Below are 18,462 nucleotides of genomic sequence, written 5' to 3'. Positions count from 1 at the left end.
TGCGAAAATAACAAACTTCAATTGCATATAAAACATTTTGATTTCATGAAAAATTAGTATGTACAAGAAACCCACTTCTCAAGATCAAAAACGGGCGGGTCGGGATCTACAAATAAATAGATTAATCCAGAAAAATATTCATGTTCCATTCACAAGTCAGGAACCTTGTTAGTGATTGTCTTGCGTCATGTGTTAACATTTTTGGTTATCTTGAGTATGTGGTTTGATCATAGATCTTTGATAGTGTCTGTGTAATTTATTCACTTTTATTATTTCCATTAACGTTTTAAGCTTAAGAACTTGAACTGCACTGAGTAACTATTTAGATACTTGACTGCATTTGACTTTGTATTTGAAATATATGTATTTCTTTTTTAGGGGGGATATTTGTGTAGTGGGGTCACTATGTCATTGACAGACACCAATGAGTAAACAGATTAGAGGGGATCTTATTCCACACGTGTGTCCAGTGTTAGCTATGTTAGGCTTTGAATAAATTAACTGTTGCAGACTAATTTGATTCGTCGACTCAAACAACATGTTGTGTATCTTGATCCTTTTAAGGAAAAGTAAATTTTGACCCTTGGTCTTCTACCGACCAGCAATAAAACCCTTGCCAAAGTGAGGCGTAAGTTTGGATGTGAGGAATATATAAATTGCAGCCACGTCCGGTCAGAATAGGGAGCTGAATACAATGCCACGTATGCAGATAGTATAAAGCTCTCTGCATGTTAATAACCCTAGCAACAAGTCTGTTGGTGGCCTGTTGAAAGGCTAAAGTTCTGTCCCTATCCAATACACCAGCAATTTCCGGGTGGCATTGCAAATTTCCGTCCCGTCATCCCGGTCGAAGCCCTATTGCAGGACCTACCTATTGTATTTATTGTTAATTTGTTCTCGTCATGAGCTGCAATATTTGCCACTGGACGTTAAGCAAACACCAATCAATCAATCAGTCTTTTTTGTTTGGTATAATATCAGTACTACAAATGATGCTAATGCAATTCGCCTCTTCAGAGTCTAAAGTACTATGAATAATCACATTGTTCGTACACCAACATGAAAATAACGTTACGTCATTGGTTGAATTTCTATTGTTTAGGACATTTTAAACCATTCACAACCAGTTTTGGTGTACGCTTTTGAAAATATTACCCAAAATGCATTAGATTCTTAAATGGCAAATGGCTCTGCTCATAATTTAATAAAATATACATTTAAAAAATATTATTCTTGCTGATTTCAGTACTTTTAAGTAAGTATAAAACGGAAGTGGGTGTGAACTTAAACGAGACAGCAGACGAGGAAGAACTATAATTAACCAATGATTACACTCGATCTATGCAGAGATCGCAAAGATTGATTCATATCATTTGAATATGAACAAAAGGAGGTGTGGGATGTATGTCTATAAAACAGCAACCTTACAACAGCCAACAAAACCATAAACAAATTTAAAAATAGACAGGTTTCATACATATTCGATGTAACTAAATCGAACACTGTGGCCATTGATATTATGTATTTAAGATTTCATCGTTGATGATACTGTAAATGGTAACACACATTAGGTGCTTTGATAATACTTTTTACATGTTTGCTACATTCATTTATGTGATAAAAAATTAGTCTTGGAAGTTTTTTATTATTTGCCGATTTAAATCGCGAAAGAAAGAGTTTTGTTTTAATTTATAAATTATAAACATCGAAATGCCATTTTAAATTTGGTCCAATTCCTTTCGTTTCTCGAAAACTACGTAAATGAATTAGAATTTCTTTGATGTTTACATTCGTGGATTACAATAATTACAAGACGTATATGTGTAAACAACCTGTTGAAATAGAATTTCTAACTAATAGGTTTACTCCACCAATGGACAAATCGCCCACGTGACAACATGTGAAGTAATTACAACGGACATGAATCTAGATAAAGCGATGAATATTGAGTATTATATTGTGTTCGTTAATGAGCACGAATTTTATTGTTTTCTTTTAATTACATTTAAAAAAAGGAGATGTGGTATGATTGCCAATAAGACAACTCTCCACAAGAGATCAAATAACACATAAATCAACAAATTTCTAGGTCACGGTACGACCTTCAACAATGAGTAAAACCCATACCGCATAGTCAGCTATAGAAGGCCCCGAAATGAAAAATGTAAAACAATTCAAACGAAAAAACTAACGGCCTGATTTATGTACAAAATAATGAACGAAAAACAAATATGATATACAGCAACAAACGACAACCACTGAATTACAGGCTCCTGACTTTGGACAGGCACATACAGAATATGGCGAGGTGAAACTAGTTTGAAGGCGCCAACCCTCCCCTAACATGGGACAGGGGTGTAACAGACCAACATAAGAACAAACTATAAAATCAGTTGAAAAGACAAAGCAGAAATACATCTAACAAAAACACAGAGTGGACGTGGCAGAGTACGTATACATCCCCATGAAAAAAGACACTAAGTACAGATCTGAGAGAACTCGCAGTTACTGATAGCTAGTTCAAAGCAAACAACACATAATAAAACAAATCATGCATCTAAGACTAAAATATCAAACGGTCTTATATAAAAGTTAACATTCCGACTTGATAGATTTTAATGGTTCACAAAATGTCTCTCTGTACTTTCCTTTTTTCCAAGTTACAATGTAAACTAGAATGGCAAACTTACAAAGATAGATAGGTGGATTTGTGTTTAACGTCCAGTTGCAAATATTACATGCATATCAGGACGGAAACATGCTAATGTAATAGGAATATGAACTCTGTACTTGACCGACAGCTGTCACCAGGAAGATATACTACCCTATCCGGACACATTGTTCTGACTACGAGCCGAATAGTCTTTGCTCTTACTCCGAAATGCCATGTGCTTATCTGAGAATTAATTATACCCATTTTCAATTGACCCAATGGGGTCAAACCCACAAACTCCCACACTCTGAAAAAAGGAAAAGTTCGACAAACTTCAATGTTAAATCTACAATATAGAAGAAAACAAATTAACAAACACGATCACGATCAGAGTATAGTTTGTAACAACTATGATTAAACAAGCGGTTTCATCTTATGCCAAGTTTTCAATCGCCCTGAATTTAGACATTTTGTAAAACGTTTAAAAGACTACTAAAGATCTCTTAGCACTATATTCCATGTGAGACCAAAAAAGAAACCGATAATAAAACCGAAACAAAATAAGACACTATTGGGTTTGAACCAAGACAGTTCCTGATTAGGGACAAGCACATTTACACAAAACATTTTTGTTTTTGTAGTATACAAGAGTCTGGATAGGGTTTACAGAATCAAAAATAATGAACGAATACTACAGAAAAAAACGGGCCAAAAATTAAAGAAAAGAGAAAAATAGACCTCTAAAAATAAAGAAAAGAGAATAATGTGGCGCTAAACTATAAAGAATAGGAAATTAAGGGCAAAATAGATAAAGAGTAAAGAAAAGGGGTCTGAAAAAATACTGAAATAAAGACCCCCTGCCGTATACCTTTATACTATACCTTTATCTTCGGATCCTTAAATAAGCCATGGCTTCTACTGACCCCTTATCTTGGAATGTCCTAATGAAATGTCTCATCGCATAATAATATATATATACATGTATTATACTTATTAAAAAATAAAAAAACTTATATACACCCTCGTAAACTGCATAATAAATTCAATAAGTCATGTTTATTAGATAAATATTGGTATAGCTATTGTCCGAACATTGGTATACTACCGACTGATCTTCAAAATTGGCTATAATTAATTTAATAAAAGAGGAGGACGCTGACGCTTTTTCTTAATGTGACAATATATAAATAACACATAGCTGAGAAGGTGATAGAGCAGATTGTTAACCCGAGAAAACATTGTCAACTGAGGCGAAGCATCCGTATTTAATAAAGCGCACACTTGATCAAGCGTCTCCGTGAAGGGAAATAGAGTATTTGCCATAGGATAGAGTCGTATTTAATAAAGCGCACACTTGATCAAGCGTCTCCGTGAAGGGTAATAGAGTAAATTAACAGCCTCGTATTAGCCAATCAAAATATGGCATTTTAACGTGAAGTATAATAATATCAAATATCTACTGCACATTACCTTTTGTAACGTGTATATGTGGAAAGGTTATATAAGACTGTTGAAAAGATGTCAATAACGACTGTTTCTTATGGACATGAACTTACAAATGTACTTGTTTCGGCTATTCGCCTTTTCTCAATCTTAAGAACTGTGTGTCCTTTAGTTTTTGAAATGGCGAATAGATAGCCAGTCAACAAGCCAATGTAATAAATAGTAGCAGATATCTCAGTTTTGTGGAACAACAAACAGATGCAAACACAGTTTTTAATTAAACAATATATTTTATTTCATATTGATTTTTCATTGCGCGTTTTTCATGTTTTAAAAGCGCTTCGAACGCACCAAATTTATTCAGTGTTATTTTACTTTTTCTAGCGCTGTTGGTGAACTGCTAATCCTCGTGGATATCATGAGATCAGTAGACAGTGCTTCGTTATCTGCTTGTGGACTATCAGTCCCCGAGGGTATCATCAGCTCAGTAGTCAGTACTTTAGTACTGATATGATTTATAACGAACCTTTCTAAAATTGTCCGTTTATAAATTTTGAAATTATTTAGAAACTAAAGGTTTCAACTCCCTCAGGCAAAGTTGACCTTAGATGGATTTGGCTATTTTTTTTTTAGTATTTTTTTCTTTTTATTGTCATATAGCTCTTCAACTGTTTCAGTTCTGATACATCCTTGGCTTTCAAATATTCGGCTTTGAGCGTTCCTGATGAAAGTAAATTCAGAAAAGCGCTTCGGACGTTACATATTTACCGTGTTGATTTTTTATCGACCTAATTTATAACATACCTGATCTTAATCGTTGATTTTTATGGGGGGGGGGGGGGGGGGGGGGCTAGGATGAAATTTGAAAAAAAAGGTAGGACAGGAGTTTTGAGTAAAAAAAAAAGGCAGGATGAGCAACTTGGCAAAAAAAAAAAAAAAAAGACAGGATGACAATTTATGTAAAAAAAAGTCAGGATAAACTAGTAAAAAAAAAAGCAGGACCGAATAGGGTGAAAAATAAAAAGGCAGGACAGAGATTACAACTAAAAAAAATGCAGGACAAAATTTGTCATCCTAGCCCCCCATAAAATTCAAATGGTAGCTCCCTTATACATCCTTGGGTTTCAAATTTTTGCGTTCGAGCGTTACTAATGAAAGTAAATCAAGAATGGACGCTCGTAATTTATAAATGTTATTTTATTATCTTATCTCTACAGGAACAGATACAGTAATGAACTTGTTGTATATAAAGACTGAATGGTGGCTTAGGACAACAATATGTACAGATACAGCAATAATCTTGTTTGTATACGTAGACTTTATGTAGGCTTAGGAAAACAATATGTACATGTACAGCAATGAACTTGTCTGTATATGTAGACTTAATGATAGCTTAAGAAAACAATATGTACAGATACAGCAATACCCTTGTTTGTATATGTAGACTTTATTGTGGCCTAGGACAGCGATATGTATAGGTACAGCAATGAACTTGTTTGTATATGTAGACTTAATGGTGGCTTAAGACAACAATATGTACAGAAACAGCAATGGACTTATTTGTATATGTAGACTTTCTGGTGGCTGAGGAAAACAATATGTACAGATACAGCAATAAACTTGTTTGTATATGTAGACTTTATGGTGGCCTAAGACAACAATATCTACAGGTACAACAATGAATTTGTTATTATATGTAGACTTTATGTTGGCCTAGGACAGCAATATGTACAGATACAGCAATAAACTTGTTTGTATATGTAGACTTTATGGTGGCCTAGGACAACACAATGTACAGATACAGCAATACATTTGTTTGTATATATATATGTAGACTTTATGGTGGCCTAGGACAGCAATATGTACAGATACAACAATAATCTTGTTTGTATATGTAGACTTAATGGTGGCCTAGGACAGCAATATGTACAGATACAGCAATAATCTTGCTTGTATATGTAGACTTTATGGTGGCCTAGGACAGCAATATATAGAGTACAGCAATAAACTTGTTTGTATATGTAGATTTGATGTTGCCTAAGGATAACAATATGTACAGGTACAGCAATGACTTGATTGTATATGTAGACTTTATGGTGGCTTAGGACAACAATATGTACAGGTACAGCAATAAACTTGTTGTATATGTAGACTTAATGGTGGCTAAAGACAGCAATATGGACAGATACAGCAATAAACTTGTTTGTATATGTAGACTTAATGGTGGCTTAAGACAGCAATATGGACAGATACAGCAAATAAACTTAATTGTATGTGTAGACTAAATGGTAGCTTGGGACAACAATATCTACAAGTACAGCAATAAACTTGATTGTATATGTAGACTTAGTCGTGGCTTAGGACAACAATATGTACAGGTACAGCAATGAACTTGTTTGGATATGTAGACCTAATGGTGGCCTAGGACAGCAATATGTACAGATACAGCAATAATCTTGTCTGTATATGTAGACTTTATGTTGCCTTAGAACAGCAATATGTACAGGTACAGCAATGACTTGTTTGTATATGTAGACTTAATGGTGGCGTAGGGCAACAATATGTACAGATACAGCAATTAAATTGTTTGTATATGTAGAGTTTAGAGTGCTCTAGGACAAAAATATGTACAGATACAGTAATAAACTTGTTTGTATATGAAGATTTTTTGGTGGCTGAAGACAACAGTATGTACATGTACAGCAATAAACTTGTTGTATATGTAGACTGACTGGTGGCTTAAGACAGCAATAAGAACAGATACAGCAACAAATTTGTTTTTATATGTAGACGTAATGGTGAATTAAGACAACAATATGAACAGATACAGCAATAAACTTATTGTATATGTAGACTTTATGATGGCCTAAGACAACAAAATGTACAGGTACAGCAACAAATTTGTTTTTATATGTAGACGTAATGGTGGATTCAGACAACAATATGAACAGATACAGCAAATAAACTTGGTTGTATGTGTAGACTAAATGGTGGCTAAGGACAACAATATCTACAAGTACAGCAATAAACTTGATTGTATACGTAGACTTAGTCGTGGCTTAGGACAACAATATGTACAGGTACAGCAATGAACTTGTTTGGATATGTAGACTTTATGGTGGCCTAGGACAACAATATGTACAGATACAGAAAAAATTTGTTTGTATATGTAGACTTTATGGTGGCCTAGGACAGCAATATGTACAGATACAGCAATAATCTTGTCTGTATATGTAGACTTTATGTTGCCTTAGAACAGCAATATGTACAGGTACAGCAATGACTTGATTTTATATGTAGACTTTATGGTGGCTTAGGACAACAATATGTACAGGTACAGCAATTAAATTGTTTGTATATGTAGAGTCTAGAGTGCTCTAGGACAAAAATATGTACAGATACAGTAATAAACTTGTATGTATATGAAGACTTTATGGTGGCTGAAGACAACAGTATGTACATGTACAGCAATAAACTTGTTGTATATGTAGACTGAATGGTGGCTTAAGACAGCAATAAGAACAGATACAGCAACAAATTTGTTTGTATATGTAGACTTTATGGTGGCCTAGGACAGCAATATGTACAGATACAGCAATAATCTTGTCTGTATATGTAGACTTTATGTTGCCTTAGAACAGCAATATGTACAGGTACAGCAATGACTTGATTTTATATGTAGACTTTATGGTGGCTTAGGACAACAATATGTACAGGTACAGCAATTAAATTGTTTGTATATGTAGAGTCTAGAGTGCTCTAGGACAAAAATATGTACAGATACAGTAATAAACTTGTATGTATATGAAGACTTTATGGTGGCTGAAGACAACAGTATGTACATGTACAGCAATTAACTTGTTTGTATATGTAGACTTAATGGTGGCTTAGGACAACAATATGTACAGATACAGCAATTAAATTGTTTGTATATGTAGAGTTTAGAGTACCCTAGGACAACAATATGTACAGATACAGTAATAAGTTTGTTCGTATATGTAGACTTCAGGTTGCGTAAGGACAGCAATATGGACAGATAGAAAATAAACTTGATTGTATGTGTAGACTTAATGGTGGCTTAGGACAACAATATCTACAGGTACAGCAATTAACTTGTTTGTATATGTAGACTTTATGGTGGCTTAGGACAACAATATCTACAGGTACAACAATTAACTTGTTTGTATATGTAGACTTAATGGTGGCTTAGGACAACAATATCTACAGGTACAACAATTAACTTGTTTGTATATGTAGACTTAATGGTGGCTTAGGACAACAATATCTACAGGTACAACAATTAACTTGTTTGTATATGTAGACTTAATGGTGGCTTAGGACAACAATATCTACAGGTACAGCAATTAACTTGTTTTTATATGTAGACTTTATGGTGGCTTAGGACAACAATATGTACAGATTCAGCAATTAACTTGATTGTATATGTAGACTTTATGGTGTCTTAGGACAACAATATGTACAGGTACAGCAATAAATTTGATTGTATATGTAGACTTTATGGTGGCCTAAGACAACAATATGTACAGGTACAGCAATAAACTTTTTTGTATATGTAGACTTTTTGGTAGCTTAGGACAATATGTACAGGTACAGCAATTAACTTGATTGTATGAGTATACTTAGTGGTGGCTTAGGACAACAACGCAATGAACTTGTATGTATATGTTTCCTTTATGGTGCCGTAGGACAACAATATATATGTATAAATACAGAAATAAACTTGAATTCAGATGACTGTTTTCAGATTGATTTATGATGGCCAGCTATATGATTGTCTACGGTGAGGAATGGTAAGGTTTTTGTAACTTTAGTTTCTATTACATGTAGTAGCCTTTTGATTTTACAAAATACATGTGTATATTTTAGATTTCATATTACCATATTTATATAAATGCTCAGTCAAAAGTTGTAATGCATCGTGTTTTCGTTCGTTCGATTGCTGATAGCTTTTCGGAGGTCAAGGTGAAAAAAAGAAACTCTCACTATTATTTCAGGAAATCTTTTGAAAATGACGATATTTTTTTTTTATTTGATGTAGTCTTCAGACCTTTGAATGAAGTCATTTGTATAAGGGTCTTGGAGGTGGTCTTCATATCTTTATTGTTTAAAGTTTAGCCCATTGATCTATGTTTTTGTCAGCTCTATCCAAGCTCTCTTGTATATCCTACATAACTTGTGGATAAAAATAAAACAATCTAATGTGCTTTGTTATTTGGTACATACAATTGTTAAACAAAACCAATTGCAATGTCTTTAGATGGCGTCAAAATGTAATGAATATTGTGTTTATGTGTGTGTTTTTGTTTGTGTGTTTGTGTTTTCTACCTGTCTGGCTGTGTTACTTGATGCAAAACAAGTGAAAACCAACAAACGTGGCCTAACGATGTCAGACATAAATCTGAATAATCTGTACATATATACATATATGATTTAAACATGCATACAACCTTATTTACAAATAAGAACCATTGACATTACCCCTTGCCCCTTTTTATGTATCCATACGGTAATGTTATATACAAAAATATCCAAAAATGATATGTTTCAATTAATTAAACCATATATATACTGTGTCAAATACAGATTACTTCTCAAATAAAATCAGAAAGGACATTTTTTTTTGTATTAGCGCTGTGTGTTTTTGAAAATACCAATTTATTTAACTTTAAACATTTTCAATTATTTATGACTATTGTATTCCATTGATTTGAGTTTTAATTACATTGATTGTATTAATACCGTCAGATGTTAAAAACAAATATGGAAGAAAAATAAACACGTGTGGTACACATTATTGATAAACAATTATCGTTCTATTTCACACAAACAAATTAATTAGAACAAAACACAACACGATAAAAGGAGTTCCTTAATCCCCGCCCTTTAATTGTTAAATATTGTACTTACAACCCGTGGTGGTGATGAAAACTGTGAACCATTTTTTATGCTGATCCTTGCAACAGAATGTCTACCATGTTAAATATAGTGCCGTGGTTGTCGCAATTCTCCGAGGAAAATCAATAGGACCAGGTAGCTTGAGCTTCCATTAAGAACCACAATATAATGAACTATGTGATTTTACTAGTATAATGACAGACTCGATAAAGTTAAAACGTTAAGATGATTTCTTAAAATCAAATTTTAAAATCCATCTGAAGCTTGACTTTTGATGGTGGCATCAGTCGGACACATTGTTTTGACGATAGGTTCAAAATAACAATTATCTCCGCTTGTGGTCGAACTGTGATGATGTGGGTGGTTGATTATTCGAAGCAATTGTTCCAAAACAATGAACAAATTGAAAAATTAATTATCCTTCAGCTAAATCAAAAAGTGCATGAAATGGCGATTGACAAAGTTATTTATAAAATGCATTTTTGCAGAAGACTGTCTATTCCATGCAATTATCAATTACAAATGAATTTATATCAATTCAGAAAGACGATGTGTTTATACTATTACATTCTAAACAAAACCGTACAGAACATTTTCCGTGTGTAAAATTGGTCATATCATTGTGTATATTTGTACACAATAGGCGAAACTTTTGTGGAATTCCCGCGTCTTTCATATCCATCAAAAGTAATGGATTAATTTGGCTTGTCGATTTTATCGGTTTTTGAGATTGAAAGTTCTATGTCGGAACAGGAGAATAGTACAAACGATTCGTGGTCAAGTAAAACAGATTTATTATTTACACTAATTTGATAGGATTTTCTTGTTGATGATTCCTAAAGAATCTACACAATCTTAGCCAGATTGTCAGTGTTGTCAGCAGCTCGTCGACAAAACAGCAAAAAGAACTCTTTTGTATTGAGGTAATATGTTTCGTCAAATTAGAAGCCATTTTAATTTCCTGGCGTTGAAATGGAACATTGTTTGTCGGCGAAAGATACAGCTTCAGAAATATTAAATTGTCAGTCAAATATAATTAAAGCTAGGAGAAAACGTCTAATATTCTGTTACAGGTCAAATAATGACAGAATATTTGAATAATTACTCCAAAAATACGACAGTACACCCGTGTTGATTGGGAGATACAGTTATTTCATCTGATTATTTTTATTCTTTAGAAAGTAACCGTGAGATTTTTGTCTCAGGACATTTTTCTAATTCGACAAAGCATTTGTGATAGTCGACGCCAGTACAGAAGTTTACAATATTACATTATTTTGACAACTGAAAATTTCCTGCGAAGTAAATGGACACATATACAGTCATTTAATTAAACCTACAAAAGGTCAATTAAGTGGTTGTCGTTTGTTGCTGTATATCATATTTGTATTTCGTTCATTGGTTTTTTTACATAAATCAGGCCGTTAATTTTCTCGTTTGAATTGTTTTACATTTGTAATTTCGGGGCCTTTTATAGCTGACTATGCGGTATGGGTTTTGCTCAATGTTGAAGTACGGTGATCTATAGTTGTTAACTTCTATGACATTTGGTCTCTGGTGGAGAGTTGTCTCATTGGCAATTGTACCACATCTTATTTTTATAATTAAGGGTAATATAATCTAATGCTCATATTTTGTAAATAAGTTGATAGATTCATCAAAAAACTAAGATTCGACTCTGGAGGTCATTTGTCGAAAAAAATAATTAACAATATCAAAAATATATTGAAAATAGGGAGATCATACCAAGTTCACGTGCCCAGGTATAACATACGGAACCCCTAATAATTTCAGTCTTTTCTGTTTTCATGATTATATCGAACGTGTTTTGATAAATTCTTTAATATCGATTTTGTAATCTTTAAAAAAAAGTAAGGATTAAACTCTCTCAGGCGATTGAAAAGGATTTTTTTTTTCGTTCAACATCCAATTTAACTAGATTTCTCCATATTATATTATATTTTATATATATTTTTTCTCCTTTTGGCTCTGCGTTGTTGATGAAGTTTATAATTCAAATATCGCTTCAACACAACAAATTGAGAATACAAATTCCTTACTGATGTTTTCTTCAGGTCAGATACATGTATCAATCACGTGGTTCTTTTTGTCCATCTGGATCAATATATTCGATACTTTACAATAAAATGTCATGTTGAGTATCCATAAATGATAAAGAAAACATGCAATATGAAGATCAAGATAATATATGTACATGGTTCAAGATTAAGATAACACATATACATGATTCCAGACTAAGAGAACACATGTATCCATCAGAAAGATAACGGAAACATTATATTAAGAGTATGCATTCACCTTAAGTGCATGCACCATCCCGAGAAATAAGAAACTTACGGACAATATGTATAAAAATAAGACAAAGTACAACAAAAAGGTATGTATACGTAGATATAAGAAGATGTGGTATGAGTGCCAATGAGACAACTCTCCATCCAAGTCGTGTATGTATACGTAGTGTACGGATAACGCACCAAATTACAACGGAGTGTGATAAATAAACCCTTACATATACCAACATGTTAAAACTGAAATCAAGAAGTTCACTGTTCATGGTTCAGTGAAGCTGGTATAACTAAGAACCAAACCACAAACTTATTAACTTCAGAAGACAAGGATGAGGGTTGGGCTTGATGATAACAATCGGGATATTTTGCTACAGATGTGCCGCATTTCGGATTAAAATCATTGTATGCACAAATCAAGATTATTATGCATGAACTATTTTCCACTGGACGTTAGGCAAACATCGAGTTTATTACTTATATATATATTCTCTAACAACTGAGTTCCATAAACGACCAACAAGCGGTTATCTAAATCGATTTTATATTGCAGGTGTTTATCAAAGATGCTGCTTTAAATCTTACATGGTCACGTTTTTATATCTTATATCTAGCTATATTTAACAAAAAAAAATGCTTGAGTTAGTATTTTAGCTAATATAAATAAGATGATGTGGTATGAGTGCCAATGAGACAACTCTCCATCCCAAGTCACAATGTATAAAAAGTTGTTTTGCAACTCAGTTTTTTTGTTGTCGTTGCTTTGTTTAGTACAGAGCTCAACGGATGTTTTTACAGATACAGATTTTTATCGTCTAACAATTTCGATCGCTCTGGAAGTTCATAATGAACACAGCAATTTTGTAGGTTAGATTTTACGTTTCTACATAAAATTTCAACCATTATAGTAACTAAATGTCTTTTACACATTTGAAAATTTGTTACATAAATTAATAATGGCGTCAACTTCAAGAATAAGTTGTGCAAAACTTTTTGCCATCATGGTTAATTAAATCGCACACATATCAGAAGTTAGAATTGTCCGCATATTGAGAAATATTGAACAGGATTTAAAAGGTATTTAATTTACTCAAAAAATAAAATTCCATGAAAAAATTTATGAATATCTAATATCGCCAACAATAAAGAAAAAAGTAAAAAAAAAAAACCCCCAAAAAAGAAAATAAAAACACTCCAAGGAAAATTTAAAACGGAAAGTCCCTTATCAAAAGCTCAAACACATCAAACGAATGGAAAACAACTCATATTCCTGACTTGGTTCAGGCATTTCCTTAAGTAGAAAATGGTGGATTAAACCTGGTTTTATAGCTAGCTAAACTTCGCACTTGTATGACAGTCGCATAAAATTCCATTATATTGACAACATATTGAACTGCAGCTGTTAGAAGGTTGAAACGTCATGCACGTAGGTTGAAACGTCATGCACATAACTCAGCGAGCAACGGGAGTTGGTATTTCTTTTTTTTTTTTAGCCAAATGAGCAATACAAACAAATAACTTTGAAACAAAAATTGTGTTATTGATCTATTTAAAAAAATTTAAAATGTGAAGTACGTATATCACCTATTCAAGCAATTTAACAACACTAGAAGGGGAAAGGAAATGGGAAAGGTGTGGTTTTACATCCTTTACAATTTTTCACTAAGTGTGAACAAATTATTTTCTTTCTTTCCCTGTTTTGGGTTTTTTGTTTTTTGTTTTTCTATTTTGAATATTATATTTTAACACAATCTATAATTAATGTTTCAAATCAAGTCTTCAAACAGTTATTTTAGTCTATTTTCTGCTATTAACACGATTTAGATATTTTGTGACTTCCTTGTATAGGATTAATAACCTCTTGATAGAAAATGATATGTTTAAATAAACATCGTTAGAATTGCTAGGAATATCTAATATTTCCCATCATGCAATGTTCTCGTATATTAATGACGTAATTATTATGTTTGACGTTTTCTGTTAAGTCTGTGAGATATGATTGAATACAAATGCTACCGGAAGGTGTCAAAACTGTTATTAAATATTGACTTTCTAGCTTGCAGACGACAATTCGAGTATCTTATTACCATTTGGATTAAGTCTTTTTTACATGTCGGCTGCGATTTTCCTATCAAAATTAATTCTTTCTTACGCCTAATGCTAAAGGCTGACATGGAGTTAAATTAAAATGGTTGAAAGTTTGCAATAAGCGTGGTTATTGATGTATGTGGAATGTTACGGTATAAATGCATTCTTTTTTCTCTTACAAATAAAAACTGTTCGTTGGGACTCTTAAACAGTGCAAATGTACAAATCTTTTAATCACTTTTATATCAAAAATGTATTTATGTAAATCAAAGGTAATTTTCCATGTCGTCTGTGGTAGAAAAATATAAAATGTCGCTTACATCACGGATCAAAAGAAAAAAAAATATCGCTTACAACACGGAACAAAGCACAAAAAGGAGGTATTGAGTAATTTTCTGTTCGACTGTTGTTTTAGAGTTGATATTATATCATTATGACAAAAAAAACAGGAAAATAAAAGAAATAAATATGATGCAAATCAGAGAAATGGATATCGGATAACGCCTTCAGAAAGGAATATAATCCTTTCAAATGATGATTTTATTACCCGAAGCAATTTTAATAAATATTTCCTTGCAAGAAAAAAAACACAGTTCTGTAGGAGTTCAAATCAATGTTGTTAAAATCATTTAAACAGTTTGTATTTCCTTTATACTGAATTCAGGAATGCACTATACTAAAGTTCAAGTTTTAAAGCAATCCTTTATTATTAATTATTTAAAAAATGAAATTTGAATAAGTGAATAAAACAAAAATAACCGTATAAAGCTTTTTTTTACACTTGCATTAATTTTTCAGAGAGCATATTAAAAATTTCCGGAATGAACTTGATTTTATTACGTTAAAAACATAGCTAAAGTATTAAGTCCAGAGAATTGAGACATCAAAATATTTTAAAAGCCTGATACATAATCCATAAGTCTTGGCATTGTTAAAAGTTTAAAAGAAGATGTATTGATTGACAGTTTCTATTTAAATATTTACGTTGGCGTGTATTTTGTTTATCTGCCAAATTTTAATTGATTTGGTATTTTCAAAAAAATATCCTGCGTGCGTTTTAATTGGTGGAAATCACCAATTGTTAAGTCGTTGCACGGGACTGTTGCAAGATGGCTTCTTATCACGTTTTCGAAGCTGTGAAATAGGATTAATCGAATTTTTATGGTAAATTTAAAATAAAGTAATTAAACAATGTGCTCTTCTTAAGATCTTATTTGATTCATTATGGTGACCGCGGAAAAAAATAAAATGCGAGGGAAAGAACTAAGAAGGATTATTCTTTAAACACATTTGCTTAGCTGACTTGCAAAACATATATAAACCTTCATTCAATTTCTTAGAAGAACTAAACCATTTTAGCACCAATTAACAGCTGTAACAAAGGCCTTATCTTTGTTCATAAGTGTTTCGTAAAACGCATATGCTCTAATAAAAATAAGTATATTTTTGATCGCTACACTGTAAAAATGGTGTTTAGATCCTAAACACATTTCTAAGCACATCTTTTGTGCACTTTTTTTTACATGTTTAGATCCAAACGTGTCTCAGTACAATGTGTTTAGGATTGTGTTTAGAATCGTGTTTAGCTTAGAAAAAAGTGTTTAATTTCTAAACACTTTCATTTTTAAACACATTAAAAGTGTTTAAATTCAAGACATGTTTAGATAGTATGTGCTTACTGAGAAATGTGTTTAGAAATTAAACACAATCCTAAACACGTTTAGATCTAAACATGTAATACAAGTGTTTAATTTCTAAGCACGACTTTTACAGTGTAGGTAATTTTGTAAATAGAAAGTCATCATAACACGATTTGAGTTATCGTAATGTCTTCTTTAAATATGTGATATTGATTTAGTTAAATAGAACAATGATGAGGCGATTGTTAATATTCTATCCCTTCTAATGATGACTGTTGGCTCATATAATGTGCGTATTTCTTTGGTAGTTAATTATGCATTAAGCGAGTTTCGTTAGCAAATTAGATTTTAGGGGGCAACTACTATATAATCACTCAATCCACAGTTTACAGTGGTCGAACATAGTACTATTTTGAAGTAAAGTTATTTTTTGTTTGGAAGTTTTGTGTATGACAGTGGCGGATCCAGAAATTTTCGTAAGAGGGGGCCCACTGACTGCCTAAGAGGGGGCCCGCTCCAGTCATGCTTCAGTGATTCCCTATATAATCAACAAAATTTTTCCCTAAAAAGGGAGGGCAATCCCCAGGCAAAAACGGACAAACATTCAATTTGTAGTAGTCGATATCGCTAAACTTCGTTTACAGAGACAGTACCTTGTGTGATACAAAAAGATACTATAAAATTAAAAGGAAGAATAAGGAGGGTCGAAAGAAATGACGGAAAGACAAATAACGGTTAACTTAAACTGTACGGAAAAGTCAAGATGCAGCAACACGAACTTAACCAAATGATTCATGCATGGTTGCGATTCCTGGTTCTAAGATTGTGCTTTTAAAATATAAACCATGCTCTATATAAGTATTCCATTTACAGTTAGATATGCCTTTTACAGTGATTTCTCTACCGTTAGCTTTGTTCTCCATCAAACAATCTCCAGAAACCATTCTCTATTATAAATTGAAATTGATCAGTTATGAAATAAGAAAGATATAAAACTTCGTTTAAATTGATCAATTACATTATACAGTGATGAAATAGTCCTTTACAAAACAAAATGATGATTTGATTCTTTTATCCAAAAGATCAAGAAATTCTCTAGACATATAAGGAAACTAGACATAATTATTCATCAGACACAAGCCGACAGAATAGAGAAAGATACAAACAGTAAAACGGCAACTATTTGAATCTCAAGGGAGGTAATTTTCCAATATTTAAATCTCAGGGGAGGTAATTTTCTAATATTCTCTAACCCAAAAGAAAAGACCACAAATCAGTGTAAACCAAATTCCATCGCTATTAATCTTAATTCAAAATACATTAGGTTATAATTCTTCGTTTTTGTTAGTCTCTTGTGTATATCTGTCGATACTTATATGCATAACGAAGATTTCATTTTTTTTCCTTTGTATAATCTGAAAAGATCACATCTGTCAGCACGGAGAAATCATTTATTAAACAATTTTATATATATGAAATACAGATAGGTTTATAACATTTGGAAAAAAGTGGCACAATATGAATTAAATTATTTTTAAGTATTCTTTAATACGACTGCAATCTCGAATGCACAGGTTTACCAAAAAAAAGACACAAAGATGCCCCATTATGACTCTACGTGCAAAATAGTCACTAGTTAAAACAAGTTATGAATAATATTTAGTCAACAGAGAAAATCAAATTCGAAAAAAAGATTCAGTTACAACTATTGAAGCAGGTCCGAAAATGATGACTTTTTTTTCTTCATTTATATATTTTGTGATGTTAAATCTTTTGAAATATCAATTATATGAACTATTATACCGACTTCGATGTGGATGACACAAGTACTAGAGTAGGTCCAACCAAGAGAGCAACAGTACAGTCAATATTAAACAGGCATTGAATGGGTCTCAGGTTTATAACTATTTTGTTTGTTACGAAGACTAAACAATGTTATCCGTGGTAATAGAGTAACCATTTACACATAAGAGTCAAACATGATAACTATTGTTCGAAAACGCAAGCTATAACTGTGCGACTATATGGTTATGACATTGAAAGCCACTTATAAATAGGCATGTGGTCAACATATGAGCCACCGTTACATTAATAAATAGTGATGAAGATGTTTCATAAGAACACTCCCCGTCTCTAAAAAGCACACGATATCGATTGCCGCGCGCCAAACACGTGTTTCAAGAAAAAATGTCATCATGTATGCTCTTGGTCAAATGTTAAGAATGCACAAAATATAAAATGTTTGAAAGAATAAGATGAAAATGGCCAACACAGTCAAAATTGTCTTCAACGGGCATGTTTTGTCCAGAAGGACGCAATTCTTTTCACGCTTACATTTTTAAGATATTTAGTTGATAGAGATCTTTTACATCAAAAAAGTAAATGCACATATATAAAATTATAACTTTAGCTCGTT

The 18,462-nt window shown here is 32.5% G+C and overlaps 1 protein-coding gene across 1 annotated transcript in view; it reads right to left on the bottom strand.

Annotated features, from left to right (window-relative positions):
* LOC127717689 (innexin unc-9-like) overlaps nt 1-11,552 on the bottom strand; it is a 101,743-nt gene extending 90,191 nt beyond the window's left edge. Inside the window, exon 1 of the mRNA XM_052223440.1 lies at nt 10,025-11,552. Within this exon, the coding sequence (XP_052079400.1) occupies nt 10,025-10,056 (32 nt within the window). The 5' untranslated portion in view covers nt 10,057-11,552. The remainder of the gene's footprint in view (nt 1-10,024) is intronic.
* Between the last annotated feature and the right edge of the window lie 6,910 nt (nt 11,553-18,462).

Source organism: Mytilus californianus, unplaced genomic scaffold (assembly GCF_021869535.1).
Source record: "Mytilus californianus isolate M0D057914Y unplaced genomic scaffold, xbMytCali1.0.p SCAF_10, whole genome shotgun sequence".
NCBI lineage: Eukaryota > Metazoa > Mollusca > Bivalvia > Mytilida > Mytilidae > Mytilus > Mytilus californianus.
This window is presented reverse-complemented; position numbering and strand designations above follow the sequence as displayed.